This window comes from Podarcis bocagei (assembly GCF_964188305.1).
Source record: "Podarcis bocagei genome assembly, chromosome: 9".
Lineage (NCBI taxonomy): Eukaryota > Metazoa > Chordata > Lepidosauria > Squamata > Lacertidae > Podarcis > Podarcis bocagei.
The window spans coordinates 64,718,508-64,741,668 of record NC_138134.1 but is presented as its reverse complement, the minus strand read 5'-3'; the positions used below and the strand labels follow the sequence as shown (position 1 = coordinate 64,741,668).

General features: G+C 44.6%; 2 protein-coding genes and 1 long non-coding RNA gene across 10 annotated transcripts in view; 1 reads left to right on the top strand and 2 right to left on the bottom strand.

Annotated features, from left to right (window-relative positions):
* Positions 1–12,219, bottom strand: part of LOC308594200 (broad substrate specificity ATP-binding cassette transporter ABCG2-like) — a 25,332-nt gene extending 13,113 nt beyond the window's left edge. Inside the window, exons 1-9 of one of the 3 annotated variants that reach the window (XM_081207061.1) lie at positions 12,119–12,219; positions 7,814–8,030; positions 6,396–6,455; positions 5,437–5,551; positions 4,372–4,524; positions 2,915–3,072; positions 2,242–2,393; positions 1,703–1,807; positions 689–936 (exon numbers count right to left, since the gene is read on the bottom strand). In XM_081207061.1, coding sequence (XP_081063187.1) covers positions 689–936; positions 1,703–1,807; positions 2,242–2,393; positions 2,915–3,072; positions 4,372–4,524; positions 5,437–5,551; positions 6,396–6,455; positions 7,814–8,030; positions 12,119–12,158 — 1,248 coding nt within the window. In that variant the 5' untranslated portion in view covers positions 12,159–12,219. The other 2 variants (XM_081207062.1, XM_081207063.1) reach the window with 2 other exon arrangements.
* LOC308594379 lies at positions 11,956–23,161 on the top strand. 3 transcript variants are annotated; one of them, XR_014011405.1, is made up of 4 exons: positions 11,956–12,030; positions 12,632–12,780; positions 14,455–14,572; positions 22,054–23,161. It is a non-coding gene; the product is annotated as an uncharacterized lncRNA (long non-coding RNA). The 3 variants fall into 3 exon arrangements; XR_014011406.1 differs by having other exon boundaries at positions 12,000–12,046; XR_014011407.1 differs by lacking the exon at positions 11,956–12,030 and adding an exon at positions 12,292–12,505.
* Positions 15,805–23,161, bottom strand: part of LOC308594209 (broad substrate specificity ATP-binding cassette transporter ABCG2-like) — a 33,200-nt gene continuing 25,843 nt past the window's right edge. For all 4 annotated transcript variants that reach the window (XM_081207087.1, XM_081207088.1, XM_081207085.1 and 1 more), the window contains 3 exons: positions 22,104–22,193; positions 17,800–17,900; positions 15,805–16,220 (listed from right to left, as the gene is read on the bottom strand). In XM_081207087.1, coding sequence (XP_081063213.1) covers positions 16,073–16,220; positions 17,800–17,900; positions 22,104–22,193 — 339 coding nt within the window. In that variant the 3' untranslated portion in view covers positions 15,805–16,072. The remainder of the gene's footprint in view (positions 16,221–17,799; positions 17,901–22,103; positions 22,194–23,161) is intronic.

Sequence of the window (23,161 nt, the reverse complement as noted above, 5' to 3'; positions counted from 1 at the left end):
TGGGGAACCCCCAAGGGAAGAAGGCTCGGAGCTGGGCATTGGTGGTGGGACAACAATGAGTGGTCAGAGGGAGAAAAGGGAGCTGACTGGGAGGAGGAGTCGGGAGTCAGAAGCCGAAGAGGTAACAGGGTTTAGTGAGCAGGAAGGGGCTGTGGCAGAGAGCAGTCCAGAACCAGAGGCAGAAGCAGAGGATGGAGGCCAAGAGGCAGAGATGAGGCAGGCTGCTGAAGAAGCCAGGGAGTCTCCCCCTCCGCTGTGACCAGCTCCCTTCCCCACTGGTCTCCCAGAACCCAAAGACGTATGAAGAGGGCGGAGCAAAGACAGTCAAGACAAAGGAGTCTCAGAGTGCTTGGGAAGGAGCCAAGGGAGAAGGAGACTTAGAGAGCTGCATAAAGGTAGGGACCTTCAGTCCTCACAACTGTCTGCTTGGGGCAAAATCTGCTGGGAAGTGTTGCTGTGCTCACAAGGCCTGAGCTATTTTGTTTCTTTGAATGGTTCACTTCACTGACACCAAGTAAGTTAGGTCTGTCCTGCTCCAACACCCACCCTGACACCATCCCACAGTATATCAAACGTAACAATTCCTATAGCTCTTGGTTATTTACATTAAATTCATTTTTAAATAGCCCACATAGCTTCCTAGTAACACTGATGTCCCCCGCCAAAAAGAAGGGTTAATTTGGGATACCTGGGCAGTGGAATTTTGTGGATTTCCAATCAGATTTTTGAATGTGCGTTTGGACACCCATTTGAGCTGATGAAGAAAGGGTGTGGTGTACGGAATTCCTTTATAAGCTGTCGTTTTCTTTTTATCGTCCGAAGATAGTGCATCGAGGTCTGCGATCATTTGTTTGTAGTAAGCACTTCTGGTAAAGCGTATGGCTAATCCTAATGCAATGCTGTCAGTGTCTTCCATGTCACTGTCTTCATCAATGGCTGTTTTGGGTGATAATGAAAACTGAGGTTGCTCCTTTGCAAATGAGCAACAGGTGCAAATTAAATCACAGTTTGTGTACTCTGAACTATCTTAGGTTGTGTACAGACTGACCATCTTGCAACAGATCCAAAGCTACTTCTGGGTGAACACTGAAATGCTGCGTTTCACAGTCTACGGCTAGCAAAAATACTGCTGGTGGTAGTTCTATGCCCACAGATCTTTCTATGGGCATACTTGTTTCCCCAGTCCCCCTGTTGCTAGCAGAGCTGCTCCACACAGGTGGAGAAGCACCTCTGCCCCAAACTGAAAGCACTCCAGCCAGAGGATCTGGACAGTTAGGAATACTCTCTAAGGCTGCATACATACCATACTTTTAAGGCACATTTAACATACATGACTTCCCCCAAAGAATCCTGGGAACTTCAGTTTGTTAAGGGAGATGAGAATCATAGCTCTGTGAGAGGTAAACTGTATGACCCACAATTTGTTGGGGGAAGTGATGTGTTTAAAATGTAATATAAATGAACACTGTGCATGCAGCCCAATATTGTCTTAGGGTTGTGATTGATTAGACCAGAAGCTATTTAAATCAGGTCTAGTAACTCTGCCAATTCTATGGGTGGGGATGGGTGGTATTTTCACAAAAAAGTAGAACCTCCTATCACATTTTAGGGCCAAATAGATAAGTACTTTAAAAAAAACACACAGAGAGAAGTGGTTTGGTGCTGATACACACAGATTCATCAAGACTTTCAGAATACATACGTATAGTAATGATGGTCATTTTACTCATTCCAACAGCAGTTGAATCTTCATTAATGATGTCCAGAAAAAAATCAGCAGGGTTGTTATATGGTTCGCACAAATAACCTGTGAATAAAAGATGGTTTATTTTGACATAGCCGGCAGCTGAGGCAGCTTTAATGAAAACACATTTACAGGTACATTTACGAACATTACAGGTACAATTACGAACTGTCACTTTCGGTTCTCTCAGTTTCTCATGTTTTCAGTCTTAAATTCAGTTCTCCACATTCTGCACTCTTCCATTGTCTCCCAAGACAGATGGATGCCAACAAAGCTAATGACCCATACTTAGGGGCCACTGCGGTCCCACTAGCCGGACATAATGAACTGCAACCGCTGCCCACCCCTGGACTGGGTAAGCAGCCATTATGGCCCCTGCTTGGCTAATTCAACAATGGGATTCTCCATTAGATTTTAACTCTTGCCTGGATCCAGGAATTTGAAAGGACTCATGCTCAATTCTGGGTCTAAAGTTAACATACCACATGAAAACTCACCAAGACCTTTGAAGTATGGAAGAGCATTGTCACATGGGCCATGGTAAAGAAGTCTTCCAGCAGCAAGTAGCGTCAGGCTGTCAAACAATTTGTAAATAGAGTACCGGGGCTGATGGATTGAGAAAATTATTGTTCTCCCTTGTAGCGCCATCCTGAATGCAACACAGGAAAGATCGTCAACTACTGTAATTACCTGTTGTTTTAATGTTCCAAACCATTCACAACACAAATGGGCATAACTTTAGATAACAACACTGGGCTCTTGCATTAAGCAGCACTGTAAGCAAAATTCTTACCAAAACTGATAGTCTTCTAACTCAACCCCTCTTCATTTACCCATATCCACTTAGCATGTCACACAACTCACAACATAACCATAACGTAAGTGCTGTCTTGTGGGATCGCACCAGAGTTGGAGGCATGGAGGAAACTATTGCATAAGAAAGTGAATATAAAAGCTGTGACGAAAAACAAAAAAAAAGGGATGCTGTCTTTAAAAATAATTGTCTTGTTGAAAAACAAACCAAGCCAAGGAACATCAGACTGTCAATATTCCAGCCATGGCTCAGGTTTTCACCCACCCACCCACCCCCGTCTGTCTGTCTCTTGCTTCAATCTAGAGAGTACATCATTAGCCATAAGGTGCAGTCTCCAAGAGTCTAGCACAATTTACTTTTTTAAGAGAAGCAGGACGGCATTGGCTGTGCTGGCATCCAGTCCGGTTGTCGGCTCATCTAAGAACAATACTGTAGGGTGCGTAATGAGCTCTAATCCAATGCTGCATCTTTTCCTCTCTCCCCCGGAAACTCCACGGATAAAATGGGTGCCAATCTAGGTACAGGAAATGAAGTTTCAAAACGAGGATCCTCAAAACTATGAAAATGTTTCAGTTAGCACACAGGAAAAATCTCTGGACCTCTCTCTCCCCCCCCCCCCATAAGATTTCATCACCCCTATCTTTCAGGTACCTCTCTTACAACCAGCAGCTTTTTTAGGGCAGTTCCTCTCTTGGGGCTCTGAGCCAAGGGGGCACAAAATATGCCACAACTATGACATAGTGCGCTTGAGAGTATGCACAGAACAGAAGGCAAGAGGGAGGTGGCGTGAAAATAAGAGATATTCAAGGGGGGTGTCAAATTTTGTCCTTACTTCAGGGCACCATTTTACCAAAGTCCACCCTTGTTTATAACACCTCCATTTCCCAGCCACAGGTCTTTCTGGAACTCAACCCATAACCCTTTCTTTTCTTTCTTTCTTTCTTTCTTTCTTTCTTTCTTTCTTTTTCTTTCTTTCTTTCTTTCTTTCTTTCTTTCTTTCTTTCTTTCTTTCTCTCTCTCTCTCTCTCTCTCCCCCCCCCCCGCACTGCTGCTCAAACTCTGGTCAGAGGGAGGGGAGGGAAACTAGTTGCTGTTATAGACCAGCCAACCTTGGTATTATGTGTTTGATTTCAATGTAACCCACTCTGGGTCTTTTATCTTTGTACTCTATGCTACCTTCCAGCAAAAGCCTAAGGTTTTCTATACACACTCATCCTCTCTATCTTCCATCCATCCATCCAGGCAGGCAAGCCAGAGGCCTGAGTATAGTTCAAAGACACATTCTAGCACTTGAGGAGGGCATGGTGCAGGACTGGTGAGAGTGTGTGATCCAAAGAGGGGGCGTGGCCTGGGAGAGCCCCAAAGACCAGACAGAGCAATCTGCAGGCTGCATTTGGTCACCAGAGCTGGGGCTTCCCGTGTCCACAATGGGACAATGCCAGAGTGGTGAGGCTTCTCTCCCCAGCCCAGGGCTCCTCAGCTTACTCCAGTGGCATAGAAGAGAGATGCGCTGCATAGCTCCCATGCTACCAGCATCGCATAAGAAAGGGGCTGAGATAGTCTCACGATCAAGTGGGAATGGGTAGCAAACAATGGGCACTTAGACTCCCTGCAGAGGTAGGCAGGGAGAATCATAGAATTGTAGAGTTGGGTCCCGAGAGTCATCTAGTCCAGCCCCCTGCAATGAAGGAATCTCAACTAAAGCCTCTACGGCAGATGGCCAGAAGGGCTGCATAATCTGCCAGTATTTATAACACGAGTTCTGACATTAACAATTAATGTTTGGTTGTATTAAATGCCACTACACAGATACCTTGGAGTCTGCAACTTTAGACAAATCCAGTTCCTTGAGAACAGTTTCAACTCTCTCTTGCTTTTCCTTTTTGCTCATAGACAATGGTAGCCGAAGGGCCGCTGAGAACTCTAAATTTTCTCTGACTGTCAATGTTCCCATCACTATGTCATCCTTATTGATTAAAAAAAAAAAGTTTTCAATTGAACATTATACTAGGTTTTATCACTACTGCACAATTGTTAGTACAGTGGTACCTCAGTTTACGAACTTAATCCGTTCCTGAAGTCCGTTCTTAAACCAACTCCGTTCTTAAACTGAGGCGCACTTTCTCTAAGAGGCCTCCCACCACCGGTGCCCTTCCACCGTTTGGCTTCCGTTTGTAGACCGAGGTAAAGTTCGCAAACCGGAAAACTACTTCCGGTTTTGCAGAGTTCGTAAACTGAATAGTTTGTTAACAGGGCTGTTCGTAAAACGAGGTACCACTATACGCATTTACATAGTAAAGAAAGTGCTACTGTGCTGTGTCAAGAGAAGAGGGTGCTATTTTTTGTTTTATGTATTGATTGATCGCTAAAGGGCACTGAAGTTCAGTTGATATTACCAGAGCTGGCTGAAGTTGCCTGCTCAGAAGATGATTATTTAATGAGAATTGATGACAGGTGGCTAATAGCTATGGCCCACTCCATATGTCCAGGTACAAGCTAGAATGAAATCAGTTGGCAAACAGCCAGAGCAAGAGAAAACTCTAGCTTTGCAGCCTCCGCTATATGCCAGGGGCAGCTGAGCCTGCCGCCTGGTTGCTCGCCCCCATGCCCACTCACGATTCTCTGACTGAGCAGATGGGTGGGATCCATGGGTGGGATCCAGCAGGCGGGGTGGGTGGGGAATGCTGGCACGCAATGGTGCCCACCAGAGAAGGTGAGCAGATTTACATGATTAACAGTAATCATGCACAGAAAAGGAGACACTGATAGCACAGGCAGACAATTAACACATGACGTATCATAAAAATCATTTGTCTAAACAGAATAATAGCTATCACACATGTACCGCGATAAAAGATCCACTACAGACTTTATTTACCTGAACTACATATCCGGAAATGCATTTAAAATTTGGAGGCAAAGGGAAGCCATTGATCAAAATGTCTCCTGTCAGGCCTTTAGGATTTTTCCTTGTAGCTAAAATGTCCAGGAGCCTATAAGGAAAACCAAAAGGACTCAAGAAAAGTTACTTGTGCCAACATCTGAAGATCATACTGTTGCAAACTTAAGAAGAGCCCTGCTGGATCACACCAAAAACATGTCTAGGGGGCCAAGGTATCTTTTGCCCCCTCAATACATGTTGGAAGGGAGTCGGGCCCCCCTCAATGTTGAGGGGGCGGAGGAGGCTGACTGTGGAGCTGAGAGCAGCACAGCTTCAGTGGCCAGCTCCTCCAGAGTGCTCACTATTCTCCGGACAGTGTGACGTCACACATGTGATGTCACACATGCGAGTTAGGCCCCCTCAATATTGGGGGCAATTTGGTGCCTCTTCTCATGCTAGCCGACCAGATGTGCTCAAGCAAGACATGAGCACAACCACACTCCCTACTCATGTCCCCTTGCAACTGGTATTCAAAGTCCTGCCATCTCCATTATTAGTCTAGCATTATCTTTTTATGAATTTGCTTAATACCCTTTTAAAGCTATCCAAGTTGGGTTACCATCAATGCACCCTGTGGTTGAAAATTCCAGAGTTGAACTATGTGCTGTGTGCAGCAGATCTTCCTTTTATCTGCCCTGCATTTTCCAATATCCAGCCATGTTGGATAACCCAAGTTATAGTATTATAAGAGGAGGAAAAAACACTTCTTTTTACCCATTTTCTGCACACCATACTGAATCTTTTTACCTTGCAGTTTTCTGGTTTTGACTGATGCCATTTTGTTCTGATCAAATATGCACGTTCATTGCAGAACCTCATTTACTGGTTGTGAATGTAAAAAAAAACCTGTAACAATGTTACGTTTAACAGATCTTTACCCATATGTTAACACTTACGAAGATTTGCCGCAGCCTGTAGGTCCTAAGATTGCGTTGAGACCAGGTTTCATGACACCACTGTAAACGAAAAGCAATTTGTCAGTAGTCAGTTGTTTAATGTGTAAAGCCATTCCAATAAAATTACATCTTTGATAAAATTGTTCACTTTTGCACAAAAATAAACTAGTTATTTCTTCATAGTTTGAAAACGAGTACTTTCTTCATAATTTGAAAACTAAGCATCTTTCCCCCCACCCCTTTAAATATCAGTGTACAAGAGGCAGAAAATGTTCTACAACAGGAAATATCCTGCAACTTTCATCAGCCTTAGCCAGCATGACCAACAGTCAGGGATGATGGGAGTTGCAATTTAGCAACATCTGGTAGGTGACAGGTTCCTTACTCCTTTTCTACAAGATTATGGGTTATATGCCATAAATATTCATCTTACATTTGGGTTTAGTTTCTCTGTATGGGTTAGATCCAGATTGTCCCTATTCTTAATGGATGGGATCCTTTTGTTCATGGAGGGGCCTAAAAGGTTCCTAGTTAGGGACAATGGGAGTCGTAGTCCAAAAGCAGCTGCAGACCCAAGTTTCGGAAACCCTCTAGGCAGTGGTTTTTTTCCCTGGGGGTACGCAGGGGGTACGCATACCCCTAAACATTTTGTGAATCTAAGTTTGGCCTAATTGAGGGGCAGTATTTCAATATGAGTAGGAAAATGAGAGTATCCCTAAACATTTTTTTAGAAGAAGAAAAAAAGCATTGCGTCTAGGTGAAACAAGCCTGGCCTCTGTAACACAGAGAGATGGGTTCAGGAGGGCATCTCTTGACAATGAGTTTTCCAGCTGCAGAGTAGAACGCAGGTAAAACAATACCAGGGGCAGGAAAGGACTGGTAAGGAACATAGAATGCTGCCTCATACCACATGATACTGTGGATCCATTTGCTCAGTACAGTGGTACCTCGGGTTAAGAACTTAATTCGTTCTGGAGGTCCGTTCTTAACCTGAAACTGTTCTTAACCTGAAGCACCACTTTAGTTAATGGGGCCTCCTGCTGCTGCCGCGCCGCCAGAGCACGATTTCTGTTCTCATCCTGAAGCAAAGTTCTTAACCCGAGGTACCATTTCTGGGTTAGCGGAGTCTGTAACCTGAAGCGTCTGTAACCTGAAGCGTCTGTAACCTGAGGTACCACTGTATTGTCTATGTCGACTGGTAGTAGTAGCTCACTAGGGCTTCAGGTGGGGAATCTTTCCCAACCCTACCTGGAGATGCCAGGGTTTGAACCTGAAACCTTCTGAATGCAAAGTAGATGCTCTACCAATGAGCTGCAGCAACTTTCCCTCCAGTGAAGCCACTCCCCACCTTTCTTTCCGTACATGGAACAAGCAGGAATTGCACCCCAAAATAAGTAAGCAATGGCAATTAAGCATACCTGACATCCGTCAAGATATCTTTTTTAACCACTTTTCGAAAGCCGTAGTGGCCAGTCTTCAAATGCACTCTGTAGCTGATGTGATGAAAGGTCATTGTGCTTCCTTCAGCAAACTCGGATCCTAGAAAATTGATTTTCTTCTTCCGTAGGTAACCTGCATCTTCGTCATCACATATGCTTACATGCTTTTCAATTTGTCTGATTTTTGATGCAAATGCTGGTGATGGCAATAAACAAATGAGTGATCAGAAAAGTCACTGTAGGTTTGTAACAAACGAGGAACCAGTAGCAACAGGTAGCAGAAGTATATCGTGAGCCCAATTCTAATCTAACACCACCAGCAATAAAAATTTTACGAAGGCAATTTAAAGGAAACAAAATGAGGGCAGGGCATCCAAGTTTTCTAAATTAATTTTCTGTTACACTCTCTATTTGCGTGAGCCGTGGGGATTTCCAAGGGCACCGGTTATCAGGGTTTGGCTTCCTCTGATAGAGAGGGCTTATGGTGTTTCTGTAATATTTGTTTAACTTAAGAAACACTGCCCCATCAGATCCCTAGAGAGGCGTTCCATCATCTTATGCCTTTCAGCCTTCTGGTAGCTGTCTGCCTCTCTATCTTGGCCTATGTTCACACCATACATTTAAAGCACCTGACTTTCCCCAAATAATCCTGGCAACTGCAGTTTGTTAAGCATGCTGGGAACTGTAGCTATGTGAGATGGTAAACTACAGCTCCCATAATTATTTGGGGGCAGTCATGTGCTTTAAATGTATGGTGTATATGCAGACTCTGTCTCAAAAATGAAGTTGTCTCTTACAAACAACTTAAGATCCAGCTGTGCTTGGGGAGTGGGTGGGAGTGTGTCAATGTCCCTGAGCTCTGTTGGATTTCTCCATTCAGAATATTCTAGGGAATCTTCCAGTTATTTATGAGTGTCCACCTGATGCACAACTGTACACACAAACATCATGCCAAACCAGAAGCGAATTTAATAATTGCAAAAACGGCTCTAGAAGAGCCCAGAAATAGGGAAAAGGAGTGAAAACAGCGCCTATCTATCCCAGGAGCCTTGTAAGAGGAATCCTAGGAGCCATTGCGCTGACCATTGAGGCTTGTGGAGTTTGAGAAGGTTTGTAGGGAACAATTGTGGTGGAGTTTGGCATTGGGTAAGCACTGCTGGCTTTTTAAAGGGTTTTTTTAAGGGTTTACAGAGGTTTCAAGGGTGTGTTTGCAGGTTTTTCCAATGGTGCTTCAAATATACACAATTTCACTGACGCGTACAGTGCCTCGAAACATAACCCCTGTGTAAATTAGTTTTGTATTTGGGAAAATATAGTTCTTCCTACAGGCACAGAATTCATTGCTATTATCATTGCTCTGTGGACTATGGCTGCATGGATATAATGAGCACCTGCTGAATCTTGTCGGCAATTTCTGCCCTCTGTACAATCCTTTAATTTTATTCTTTTAAATTCTTTAGGGAGCTATGTACTTCCCACTTCACAACGCCCACACAGGAATGCACATTTACCCAGATCTTTAAAACGATGGCTAAAGGAAATAACTAGGTTGCCCATTTATCCCACAGCAAAGCTGGCACCAGTGTGCAAAACACCCATTTCCATTTTGCAACTGTGTTCCCCTCATGCATTTAACAGAGAGAGAATGACAGGGATTTGGAGTAACAAATGCAACTTAAATTGTTTGTGTTTTGTTAGCCAACTTATGTACTCTGGAATAGAAACATTTTGACAAAATAAACAACCCGAGCCAGTTGTAGCTATTAAAAATGCAAAATAAGAACCGAAAAAGACCTGTGCAACCAGTCACCACAGAGCACCTCCTAAAGGCACACCCTTGACAGCATCACCCTAAGTGTACAATTATTTGGGGCGTAGTTATGAGAAAATACATACAAATATAATTGTCTCTCCCTCTGAGGTGAGCATGTGTTTTTAGGAAACATCTTACATGCAAATGATCTTATTGCACACTGCCACTATAGTTTTAATGCATCGGCAGTTTATAAATGGTCTTAGTTTTAGTTTTTAAAGCTACAACGAGCAGAGAAGGGCCATGGTTAGAATTTATGCCCCCCCCCCTTATTTTTTTTCTTCAAACACCAGAGCCCTTCTTCTGCCCACCCACCCCAAGCAGTGGCGGAGCTTCATGCTCCAGCACCAGGGGGGGAGGCGGAGAGCAGGGGGGGGCTGGCTGCCCGCAGGGGCGTGGCGTGCATCTTGGGGGCGTGGTGCCCAGCGCGGGGGGGGGGGGCAACTGCGATGGCACCCTGCTGGGATCACGCTGCCAGGGGTGGTGCGCTCCCCCCCGCACTCCTCTTCCTCCACCAGTGACCCCAAGTTCTGGATTCAGGGTGCATGTAGCATACCAAAACATCTGAATGTTTTATTCAGTGCTTTTTTCCCTTTAAAAATGTTTAGGGATACTCTCATTTTGCTACTCATATTGAAATACTGCCCCTCAATGAGGCCAAGCAAAACATTCACAAAATGTTTAGGGGTATGCCCCATTATTATGTTTTTTATGTGTTGGAAAGCCGCCCAGAGTGACTGGGGCAACACAGTGAGATGGGCAGGGTATTATACCCATCACCATCATCAGGCCTAGAAGCATTTCAGAGCCACTGAACCTGCCTTGCCCCACCCTCCAGTCTCTGCTTCTCAATTTGTATTGTACAGTGGTGCCTCGCAAGACGAAATTAATTCGTTCCGCAAGTTTTTTCTTCTTGCGAGTTTTTCGTCTTGCGAAGCACGGTTTCCCATAGGAATGCATTGAAAATCAATCAATGCGTTCCTATGGAAACCGCCTTCAGACCAGGTCCGGGGACAGTCTGTCCCCCGAGCTCTTCTGAAGGCTGGGGGGGGGGACAAGGGCTTTTCTTCCCACCGCCAGCCTTCAGAAGGCTGTTCTGAAGGCTGGCGGTGGGAAGAAAAGCCCTTCTCCCCACCTCCCGCCCCGCAAGCTCCGGGGACAGGAGCGCTTTGCTGCCCACCGCCAGCATTTTAAAAGCCCCCGCTGTCCCGGGCGATTTTAAAATGTTGGTGGGCGGCAGCGAAGCCTCCGCTGTCCCGGGGCGATTTTAAAATGCTGGCGGGAGGCAGCGAAGCCTCCGCTGTCCCAGGGCGATTTTAAAATGCTGGGGGTCGGCAGCGAAAGCTTCGCTGCCGCCCGCCAGCATTTTAAGATCGCCCGGGACAGCGAAGAAGTCTCCGCTGCCCCGGGGGCTTTTAAAATGCTGGGGGTCGGCAGCGAAAGCTTCGCTGCCGCCCGCCAGCATTTTAAGATCGCCCGGGACAGCGAAGAAGTCTCCGCTGCCCCGGGAAGGCAGGCGGGGGGGAGCAAAGACTTTTGCCCCCCGCCGGCCTTCAGAAGAGGTCCAGGACCTCTTCTGAAGGCCGGCGGTGGGCGAAAGTCTTTGCTCCCGACCGCCAGCATTTTAAAAGAGGTCCCCGGAGATTTCCCTATGGGCTTTCTTCTTGCAAAGCAAGCCCATAGGGAAATTCGTCTTGCGGAATGACTCAAAAACGGAAAACTCTTTCGTCTTGTGAGTTTTTCGTTTTGCGAGGCGTTCGTCTTGCGAGGCACCACTGTATTCTTCTATGCACTGTGGCTTGCCGTTGTTTTATCGATTGTAGTTTAGAAACTATTGTACTTCTTAAGTGGATTTCTGTTAATTTTTATATGCTGATATTTAATATTATTCTATATTATTTGATGTAGGTTGCGTATTTTAACGTTATGTTTTATTGTCACGTTTTTGTATTGCATTGGATTGTTATAAGGTATACATTCTTTGTTTCTTCAGCTTGTAAACCGCCTAGGGTATTGTAAGATAGAAAGACGGTATACAAATTAAAAGTGGTGGTGGTGGTGATGATGATGATGAACGAGATTTGGAAATTCAACCCATTTTGAAGAGCGCCCTTTTGCTGTTTTCCTGAGGGATTCCACCCAACCCCAACCCCACCCCTCATGAAGATTCACTTTCCCCCCTCAAAACCACGGGATTACTAGAGGGCAGCCTCCCCTCAACTCACACACTTCCCCTCTTTTTCAAAACCTTTTCCAGCCACACCCTCCGCCCCTTTTGTTTTGTTTTGTTTTGTTACCCATTCATGAAGGCGCCGGGGCGGGCGAAGTGCCGCGCATGCGCTAGCAGCAGTCCCTCCACTCCGACGGGCCGAAGGGGGCCCAGGTGAGCGCCTCGGCAGGTGAAGGCGGGAGAAAGAGAGAGCGCGCGCGCTGAGGTCCCGCTCCGGCTTCTTCTCCCTTCCCCATCTCACCGCAAGCCAGGAAATAACGGCTCCGCCGGGGACGTTCCATCGCGGCCCATTCGCCCTCCCTCCACCGCGCGGCGGGGGTGGCGTGTGTGGCCCGAGCGTGGGAGGAGGCAAAATGGGGGGGGGGACAAAAAATAGACGTCATGGTCGGGGGGGGATTAAGCTAGGATTTATGTTGGGGGGGCAGGCTTCATGTTGGGGGTTGGGGGGCAGAATCTCAATTAAGTTTTTTAAAAAATTGATTTACTTGATTGGGAGGCAGCCCCTCCCCCTTGGCTACACCAATGGGAGGTGGGGGCTCCTGTTTCTGGGTTATATGGGCTGCCCCCGCCCCCATGGGACAAGGTGAGGCGACAGGATCCCCAGGGTCAGCAGGATCTTTTTACAGTGGTACGTCAGGTTGCAGTTCATGAACCCAAGTCATCACCATTTGCCTTTCTAGACGGTTTAAATATGTCAATGACCCCCTCTGGCTATACAAATGAATATTCTTTTTTATGTGTCCATCTCTGAAAGAGCAAATCCAAGCGCTGGAAACACAAACCATTGTCCACGTAAGCTGTGGGAAGGAGCACTCACTGGCTGTTTGCAACAACGGGAGAGTTTTCTCGTGGAGCTTTTGGACAGCTGGGCACTGGAGAATTAAAAGAGCGTCTGATTCCAAAGTAAGCAGCAAATACAGTGGTACCTCGGGTTACAGACGCTTCAGGTTACAGACTCCGCGAACCCAGAAATAGTACCTTGGGTTAAGAACGTTGCTTCAGCATGAGAACAGAAATTGTGCTCCGGTGGCACAGCAGCAGCGAGAGGCCCCATTAGCTAAAGTGGTACCTCAGGTTAAGAACAGTTTCAGGTTAAGAACGAACCTCCAGAACAAATTAAGTTCTTAACCCGAGGTACCACTGTGTTTTCTGCATTTATATCCCCACTATTTTTCTCCATGCAGCTCCAAGGGGACTTGCCTAGTTCTCCTGCCCCTCATTTAATCCCCACAACAACCCTGTGAGGCAGGCTAGGCTGAGAGGTAGTGGCTAGCCCTCAAGATCAGCTTCAAGGTTGAGTGGGGAATCGAACCTTCGTCTCCAAGGTCCAAGTTCAATGCTCTAACCACTGCACCACCACTGGCTCTCCCTCCTTTGTTTCTGGTTTAGATCTTCACTCATCCTTTCTTCTCCCGTGAGGTGAATACTACTCTCGGGGAGGTAGTATTTTGTGGTTTGCCTCAGGCACCAAAATGGCTTGTGCCAGCTCTGCCCACCCCACCCCCGTGCATTGTTCTTTTTCATAATTAACAGAATTAGTTATTATTTATTGAGTTTATTTTATCCGAAAGGAGGAAAGATCAAAAGAATATGATATCCAGCAGTGTCGATTAGGTATGTTACTGCAGCATTAATTAAAATGTGTTCCGTTTGCTCTCACAGTACATAAAGAGAGAGTTAAGCTACAGGGAACCAGGCAGAGGGCCTTCTCGGTAGTGGCGCCCGCCCTGTGGAACGCCCTCCCATCAGATATCAAAGAGATAAACAACTGTCTGACCTTTAGAAGGCATCTGAAGACAGCCCAGTTTAGGGAAGTTTTTAATGTGTGACATTTTAATGTATTTTAAATCTTTCTTGAAAGCCGCCCAGAGTGGGCGGGGTACAAATAAATTATTATTATTATTATTATTATTATTATTATTATTATTATTATTATTATATCTTTATCTATCTATCTATCTATCCATGCTAAACCAAGGACAAAATCAGTCAGCACATAGAAGCTAACACTACAAGACGACCTCCAGTCAGGCTTACATGGTGGTGACTGCTCTTTAAATGGTACTTCAAAATGTGGTAAACCCAACCTGGTGCTTTTTGGTAGTACTCTTGCTCATTTTGATGAGTGGGAAGCCCTGAACTTCCACCCAAATGGCCAGAGCTTGCAACACCACTGATTTAGGGAACAGCAGTTTGCAGTCATTCACTGGTCTTTAGCTGGTGGGTCAGGACCAGCTACTGGGCAGTGGCGTAGCGTGGGGGGTGCAGGGGGGGCCCGGCTGCACTGGGTGCAACATCTGGGGGTTAGGTTTAGGGGGCGCAAATCCACGGGTTAGGGGGCGCAAATTACTTGCCTTGCCCCGGGTGCTGACAACCCACGCTACGCCACTGCTACTGGGTCATACATAACCTGATCCAAGGTGGATCGCAACAGGAGCACTTACCACCATATATGGTTTAAGATTAAGAAATGGGTCCCCAAATGCATGTATGTGTAAAAGGTGGGTCCTGTGTCTGAAAAGGCTGAAGCCAAAACACATTCACTGCATCTGATATTATTTGTTTGTTTATTTTCAGGGTACCTACAGAAACAAAATGCTGTACAAGTGTAAGATGATAGTCTTCCCTTATTTTCTAAGCCCCACACTCATCAGTAAGAATATCAGCACACAGCAGAGATGAAAGTAGATTGAAGGTGAGTTGAAGTGATAAAGCTGTAAGCCATTCAGGGTCCAACTCAGCTCATGAGGTTCTGCCGCCTAACCTAAACTCAGAATGGGGCAAAGAGGCTACATAACAGAAAGGAAATATTTAACATTTTTAAAAAAATCATTAACCATAATACTGGGTATCTGTAACCGATTGCACTTCAAGGAACACGATCCTTTTCATAAAGTGTATAATAAGCAGTTATTTTTCAACTATTTAGTTACAATTCATATGCAAAACTTTCCCATTCATTGGATGCCCTAAATAAAAGCATTTCTAAATTAAATTTGAGATATGCTAATTTCTTGACTAGCTCCTATTTGGGGCGGGGGGGGGGGAGAGAAAGAAGATATTTCACAAACTACATGCAATGAAATAATAGCTTGAATTCTGATTTAAATGAAAGTGGGCAAACTGATTCCAAACACTGTGGATGGGAAGCCATGGGGGGGGGGCGTAACCTGCAGTGATGAAAATAAGGAGCATCCTTTGTCCCAGCTCCCTGCCCCACTTAATCTCTACACACATTCACCCCATCTCCCAAAGCTGCTTTTCTTTTTTTAAAAATGAAGCAAACCTTGTTGAGATCCTAGTATATTCTGCTTTGCGTATCTGATACACTGGCTTAACAGGTTTTCACATGACACTCTAGCACCACGTTCAATAAACGCATGAAGTCCTCCACCCCGAAGTCAATGTTTTGTGCAGTGTCTGAAAAGGAAGGTCTCTCTCTCTCTCTCTCTCTCTCTCTCTCTCTCTCTCTCTCTGTGTGTGTGTGTGTGTAACAATATGCATGACAGTCTCTACTTTCCAAACACCATGCTAACTGCATGGACACCAGGGGGACAGGGCCAGAAAGGGGATTTGGGGGGTGAAATTTCAATCATGTTCTTTCCTCCTTCCATTCATGCACCGAACATAAGGGAAGGTTCATGGGTGTAATGCTAATCTGTGTGACATGCTCCAAACACACCAAAAGTGCTATCAAAGCAGTAGCAGAAGTTGTATTCCAAAGCCCTGTGAACGAAAAGGGCTTCATTTTAAAAACCCAAGTTTCTTCCTAAGTTGAATCTGTTTGCATTTACACACTTCAAAATGTGAGGGCAAACCTCTCAAAAACTGTTCTTCCTTCCAAACTTTATATCCTATTGGTTTCTGTTGGTTTCTGAACACATGATGAACTCTCTCCCACTGAAATTTACAGAACTTACAAGTTAGTCTTGATTGGATCAGGCTAGTTGAAAATAACTGTTCAGGCATTTGCCTGCCTGCAGTTGGAAGTGCCACTAAATAAGTATAGCAATATTAAAAGAGAATATTTTGGTGCACTACAAATGCAGACGTTTGGCAATGTTTTTCTCCATTATGTGTTCTAAGAAAGAAATAAGACTGCCAGCAGAAGAGAATAGTCATGCCTTTAGCTCTGCTACTTATGACACCCCCAGGGCAACCTGGATCATAGATCTGTTTTCCAAGCTGTTGCTTTTTAAGAGAACTTTTTCATGAAACGCAGCTTCATGTATGAAATTGTAAGGAAAGTTACGGTCATGCAAGCAAGTGCAACATGGTTCTGCCACAGGCCCCATGCAGTTGGTTCGATCCCTTGGCTTTTGAGATACTGTTCTCCAGTGCACCTACAAAGAAGTACACGTAGAGGTTTTGAGAATTATTCCTAGAATTGCAACGTATTATAAGTGTCCCCCTCCCCTCCAGAAGTAGCCAGTGACTTTGCAGCTTAGCACAGAAAGAGCACATAACCCTTTCCCAATGGTAGTAAAGGGTAAAGGGGCCCCTGGCCATTAGGTCCAGTCATGACAGACTCTGGGGTTGCGGCGCTCATCTCATTTTATTGGCTGAGGGAGCCGGCATACAGCTTCCAGGTCATGTGGCCAGCATGACTAAGCCGCTTCTGGCGAACCAGAGCAGCGCACGGAAACGCCGTTTACCTTCCTGCCGGAGCGGTACCTATTTATCTACTTGCACTTTGACGTGCTTTCGAACTGCTAGGTTGGCAGGAGCAGGGACTGAGCAACGGGAGCTCACCCCATCGCAGGGATTCGAACCACCAACCTTCTGATCGGCAAATCCTAGGCTCTGTGGTTTAACCCACAGCACCACCTAGAAAGTCCCAATTTCAGTCCTGGGCATCTACTATAGTGGAGCAGGAAAAGATTCCCTATCGTAAACTGAAGAGCCACTGCCATCAGTGTGGACAGCACTGAGCTAGATGGACCACTGCTCTAATTCATTATAAAACAAGGATAGCTAAGCTTTTTGGCCTAAGGGTGCATCTATCCTTAGCCAATACTCTGGGGACCACATGGCAGCAGTAGGTTGGGCTAAGAATGAAGGTAGACACCACACAGAACACAACCTCCATCCTCACTTGGTCAGCTGAAGAGGAGGGATACTGACCCCTCTGCACTCCATGGATGATCAGTCTGATGTCCAAGGAACTTGCCTTCCCATCAGGGTACTGGATTTGGCAGATTTAAAAACTTCTCCACCTAACCCCAGTGCTATATATAATTTTAACTTCTTTTTTTGATATTACTGCAAAATTAGTAGGATCTTTTGGGGGAAGGGATCTGCTTGGGCAGTGGTGGTGAGACTACATCAGCCCCACCCACCCCCAGCTATAAATCAACTTCCTATGTTCCATCGGGCCATCCAGCATGACCAAGATTAAATTCAGAACAGAAAAGCGTACAGACTATGCATGGATTTTCCATATGCCTCCGAGTGGGCAGTAAGCATGATCCTAGTTTCATGGTTATGAATTAACTTCCAATTAAGACAGCTGTTTTTTGTGTGTACTTAATGAAATAAGATATATACAGTATAGTGAAATGTCCCTCTGACCTGATTTGGCTCAGGGGTTTCCAGAATTCCTCATTTAAAGGGATTACGCTAAAACCATTCATAGTGTCACTGCTATCATAAATAGTATAGTGTCAAACAATAACATAGCAATTTCTTTCTAATGCCTTTCTTCCCCTGGGAGGCATCCAAAACAATGACCATTTTTGGAGGGGACAGGGAAGTAAATTAAACCCAAGGCTCACCTAGGTCCATTCACATTGCATTAAACTATGGTTCAGTATGTCTGAATGCAGTCGTCATATTAATGTGAACAGTACTCTTGTGGGGGTTTGTAGGTGCCTCCTGCTAAGTGGGTTAGATCTAGCTAGAATGAAAATATATTTTACTTACATCTGTAATTTGCTGAGATCTGTACAGTTAGAATTGCTCCAATTTTCATTCATGCTTATGTTGCAGAAATTGAGATCAGCAAGTTCATTAACCTGCAGTGCCTTTGAAAGTAAAAAGAAAAAATGATATAAAGGCATAGTAACAGCAAGAGAGTTGTTGCAGCGTAGTTTCATGTAAAAATGTTGTAGTGTGCAGACTATTCTTTTCTAGCTAGTATAGGATAGAAAATGAGCTGTGAGTTTGTTTTGCTGATTTAGTCCTCACTTCCACTATGACATTTGCTGAGTGATATCAGACAAGCCATTATCATTCAACATTCCCTCTTCCATTTGCAATATGGGAGTAATATTGTTGTAAGGAACACAAAGGTTGTATGTGAAATGCTCTGAGCATTTGGGGAAAGTGTCATATATATTTGCACGCTCATTATTATTTACAACCACATAATGGGGGTAAGGTTTATTTGAAATTGGTGGCTCCCAAACTGTAGACTTTTTTGTGGTGGTGAGTATAAAGGAAGCTATTCTTCAGCCCAGATTACTACAGCTGGAACAGCTCAATCGGTAGATCACGGGGCTCTTAATATCAGGGTTGTGGGTTCAAGCCCCACATTGGGCAAAAGAATATTTTGCATTGCAGAGGGTTGGAGTAGATGACCCTTGCGGTCCCTTTCAACTCTCTTGATTCTATGATTCTAAGTGACTTAGTATGCAAATGTTCCAGCAATCCATGAAGTGCTTCAGCCCAGGTCGACTTTAGGGGCAGCTGTTAACCGAGGCATTGCAGACGGCATCAGGATTACGTTGAAAGTGATATGTCCTTTTGCTTTCAGTGGATCTCACAACACAATTCTATGCATGTTTATTCAGGAGTATGACTTACATTCAGTGGGTAGACTCTCTAGCAAGTATGTTTACGGCTGTAACCTTAGTCACAACTCACTTTAGCTGGATTGAGGGCAAAGCCTGTAAAACTATACATATACATATACATATACATATACATATACATACATACATACATATATATATATATATATATATATGCTTTCGTAGATTTTCACGGGTACAGGAATGTAGGTTTTGGTGTCTTCGGGTGTCTTCCCGTGTAAGAGTTGGGGTGTCTAGGCGACGTTTCGACGAGGTCTCACTCGTCATCTTCAGGCTGGTGCTTTCGGCTTCTTGTTACTAGAACAGAGCAGGATCTCAGTGTTTGAGTTCCTATAAATACTGTTGAGGGGGTGTGGTGTATAGCCTCCAACGTTCTGGGCAGAGAGGAAGTTCCTAGGTTAATGTGCCTTTTCTTCTTTTGTTCATTAATTACTTGAGGGATATCTTGAGTGATTACTTGAGTGATATTCTGAGTACCACTTAGGAGGGTCATTAGGTGTGGATTAGTTGCTAAAGCTTTCGTGTCTTGACCTCTTGACCTTGTAAAGAGTTTTTCTGAGAAGATGGCTGTACTGCACTTAGTTGTGCTCTGGCTTGGCTTCGTGTATAGGGGCGAGCTGTGGTTTTGTGCCCTGTGCCAGCCAGATCTGTGTAGGGATTGCAGGGGGGTGCAGCATCCGGAGGTGCCACTATGGTTTGGCTACTGGATGGTGTCTGTAATTTATCTGTGGAGAGGGTCTGGGTTTGGGTCTGGTGTGGTTGATTGGAGATGGCGTTCTGTGTGCCTCTGGTTCTGGTGTCGGTTTTTGTGGGGAGGGCTAATTTCCAGATGTCTGGCAGGCGGGACGTGTCGTCACGCTTGTTCATGTTGTGAGGGTGTTTCTCTATCTCGATGGCTTCCATGATTATTCTCTTGTGGTGATGTTCCATGTTAAAGAGCAATTTGGAATCTGCAAAATTAATTTCGTGTCCTGTTTCTTTCATGTGTTGGTAAAGAGAGGAAGTTTTTTCTTCTTTTTTGACGGCATTCTTGTGTTCTGCGATACGTGCATTTATTCGTCTGTTTGTTTGTCCAATGTACGTGGCTGGGCAGACTTTGCAGGGTATTTCATAGACCCCTTGGTTTTCTAACTGGATTTTATCTTTTGGGTTTCTGAGGATATTGGCTATTTTTTGGTTGGTGCAAAAGGCTGTTTTGATATTGTGTTTATGGAGGATTTTGCTAATTTTATCTGTAGTGCCCTTGATATAAGGAAGGAGGGCCATGCCATTGTTTTCTTCTGTGTCTTGGTTTTTGGGGGGTGTTTCTTTTTGGATTAGCTTCGTAACCCTGTTTTGCTGGTATCCGTTGGCGATTAACACATTTGAGAGATTCTGTAACTCAGTTGTCAAGTGGTCTTTGTCAGCCAGGCGTTTGGTTCTGGAGATGAGAGTCTTGGCTACGGAGTTTATTTGTGCAGGGTGGTGGTGTGATTGTGCATGTAAGTAGCGGTTGGTGTGTGTTTTTTTCCGGTAGATAGTGTGTCCTAGGGAGCCATCAGGTTTTTTGTAGATTAGGACGTCAAGGAAGGGAAGTTGGTTATTGGCTTCTATTTCCATAGTGAATTGTATTTTGGGGTGTAGGCTGTTGAGATGTGTGAGGAAGCTATCTAGTTTTTCCTTCCCGTGTGGCCAAATTACAAAGGTGTCGTCAACATATCTGAGCCAAAGTTTGGGTTTGTGTTCTGACTTGTCTAAAGCATTGGTTTCAAAGTGTTCCATGTACAGATTTGCGATGACCGGTGAGAGGGGTGATCCCATAGGTGCTCCTTCTATCTGTTTGTATCTTTGTCCATTGTGGATGAAGTACGTGTTGGTTAGGCAGTGGTTGGTCAGGTCCAGGATGTATTCTGGGGGATTGTATTTGTTTTGAATGGCTGTCAAGGCTTCATTAATGGGCACTTGTGTGAAGAGAGATACAACATCGAAGCTCACAAGTAGGTCATCGGGATGTAGGTCATCGAAGCTCACAAGTAGGTCATCGGGATGTTGACAACTGAGTTACAGAATCTCTCAAATGTGTTAATCGCCAACGGATACCAGCAAAACAGGGTTACGAAGCTAATCCAAAAAGAAACACCCCCCAAAAACCAAGACACAGAAGAAAACAATGGCATGGCCCTCCTTCCTTATATCAAGGGCACTACAGATAAAATTAGCAAAATCCTCCATAAACACAATATCAAAACAGCCTTTTGCACCAACCAAAAAATAGCCAATATCCTCAGAAACCCCAAAGATAAAATCCAATTAGAAAACCAAGGGGTCTATGAAATACCCTGCAAAGTCTGCCCAGCCACGTACATTGGACAAACAAACAGACGAATAAATGCACGTATCGCAGAACACAAGAATGCCGTCAAAAAAGAAGAAAAAACTTCCTCTCTTTACCAACACATGAAAGAAACAGGACACGAAATTAATTTTGCAGATTCCAAATTGCTCTTTAACATGGAACATCACCACAAGAGAATAATCATGGAAGCCATCGAGATAGAGAAACACCCTCACAACATGAACAAGCGTGACGACACGTCCCGCCTGCCAGACATCTGGAAATTAGCCCTCCCCACAAAAACCGACACCAGAACCAGAGGCACACAGAACGCCATCTCCAATCAACCACACCAGACCCAAACCCAGACCCTCTCCACAGATAAATTACAGACACCATCCAGTAGCCAAACCATAGTGGCACCTCCGGATGCTGCACCCCCCTGCAATCCCTACACAGATCTGGCTGGCACAGGGCACAAAACCACAGCTCGCCCCTATACACGAAGCCAAGCCAGAGCACAACTAAGTGCAGTACAGCCATCTTCTCAGAAAAAACTCTTCACAAGCTCAAGAGGTCAAGACACGAAAGCTTTAGCAACTAATCCACACCTAACGACCCTCCTAAGTGGTACTCAGAATATCACTCAAGAAATCACTCAAGATATCCCTCAAGTAATTAATGAACAAAAGAAGAAAAGGCACACTAACCTGGAAACTTCCTCTCTGCCCAGAACGTTGGAGGCTATACACCACACCCCCTCAACAGTATTTATAGGAACTCAAACACTGAGATCCTGCTCTGTTCCAGTAACAAGAAGCCGAAAGCACCAGCCTGAAGATGACGAGTGAGACCTCGTCGAAACGTCGCCTAGACACCCCAACTCTTACACGGGAAGACACCCGAAGACACCAAAACCTGCATTCCTGTACCCGTGAAAATCTACGAAAGCAAATATATATATATATATATATAATGCCTGTAATTATGGGGCAGAATTTCCAAGCGCTTGAGCTGATTAGTTTGTCTTTCACCAAGGCTCCATTATAGGTAGAATAGTTACTTTTGGGGGGGAAATGATTTTTGCATGAAGCACTTACTGTCATCCCATATCGAGGTATACTGAAGTATTGGAGCCAGGCAAGCCAAGGCAGTATACTGGTGAGATTTACCAACAACCCAGAGAAAATCTGCAGACAAAACCATAATTAAAAATTTAATCCGATGACGCTTTGTAGTCAACAATCTGGATTTACATAATAAAGAATTAATGAGCCATTTTGTTACAAGGAGTGAGATGCAAGATACCCAGACAATGGAAAGACCTTGTACAATTGGTACAAAGCTGTTTGGGAATCAGCCCTTCTTTTGAAAGATTTAACAAATAAACTGCGGTTGACACAGGGACAGATCAAGAAGGATAGCTTTACTCCGGTGTGGTTTAATTTCATAACATATGCCAGTACAGTGGTACCTCGGTTTACGAACTTAATCCGTTCTGGAAGTCCGTTCTTAAACTGAAACCGTTCTTAAACTGAGGCGCGCTTTCCCTAATGAGGCCTCGGATTCCGTTCTTGGACCGAGGTAAAGTTCGCAAACTGGGACACTACTTCCAGTTTTGTGGAGTTCGTAAACCGAATCGTTCATAAACAGGACTGTTCTTAAACCGAGGTACCACTGTATTCCAGAAAACGAACCATCCCACCCCTCATCAGCATTTGGCTCAATCTGATTGATCTCAATTTAATCATAAAGTATTAGCTTCACTTTGAAACCCCTTCCCACATCCATCAATTTACCAATACTTTATAATGTTTCATAGGTGACGTAAGAGGAAAAATGACCATTACTCATACTTGATCTAAGCAGAACCACAAGGGCTCCTAATTAGGCATTTAGTTATGTGATATTGAATGTTATCTGTTAACTCTGTTCTATCCTGTTTCCCGTTGTTTTTGTTTAAACCAATTCAGGAACCAAGAACTTACACGTTGACCACTAATAATGAACCCTATGTTGTAGATCTTACTGCAAATTTATTATGCTAATTTTGTGATAGACAAATGACATGAGAAAACTTGGTCTATTTATTTGTATTGTTTACTATTCCTGTGGTCCTTGTTTATAAAACTCAATAAAAAGCGATTCCGGCAATAAA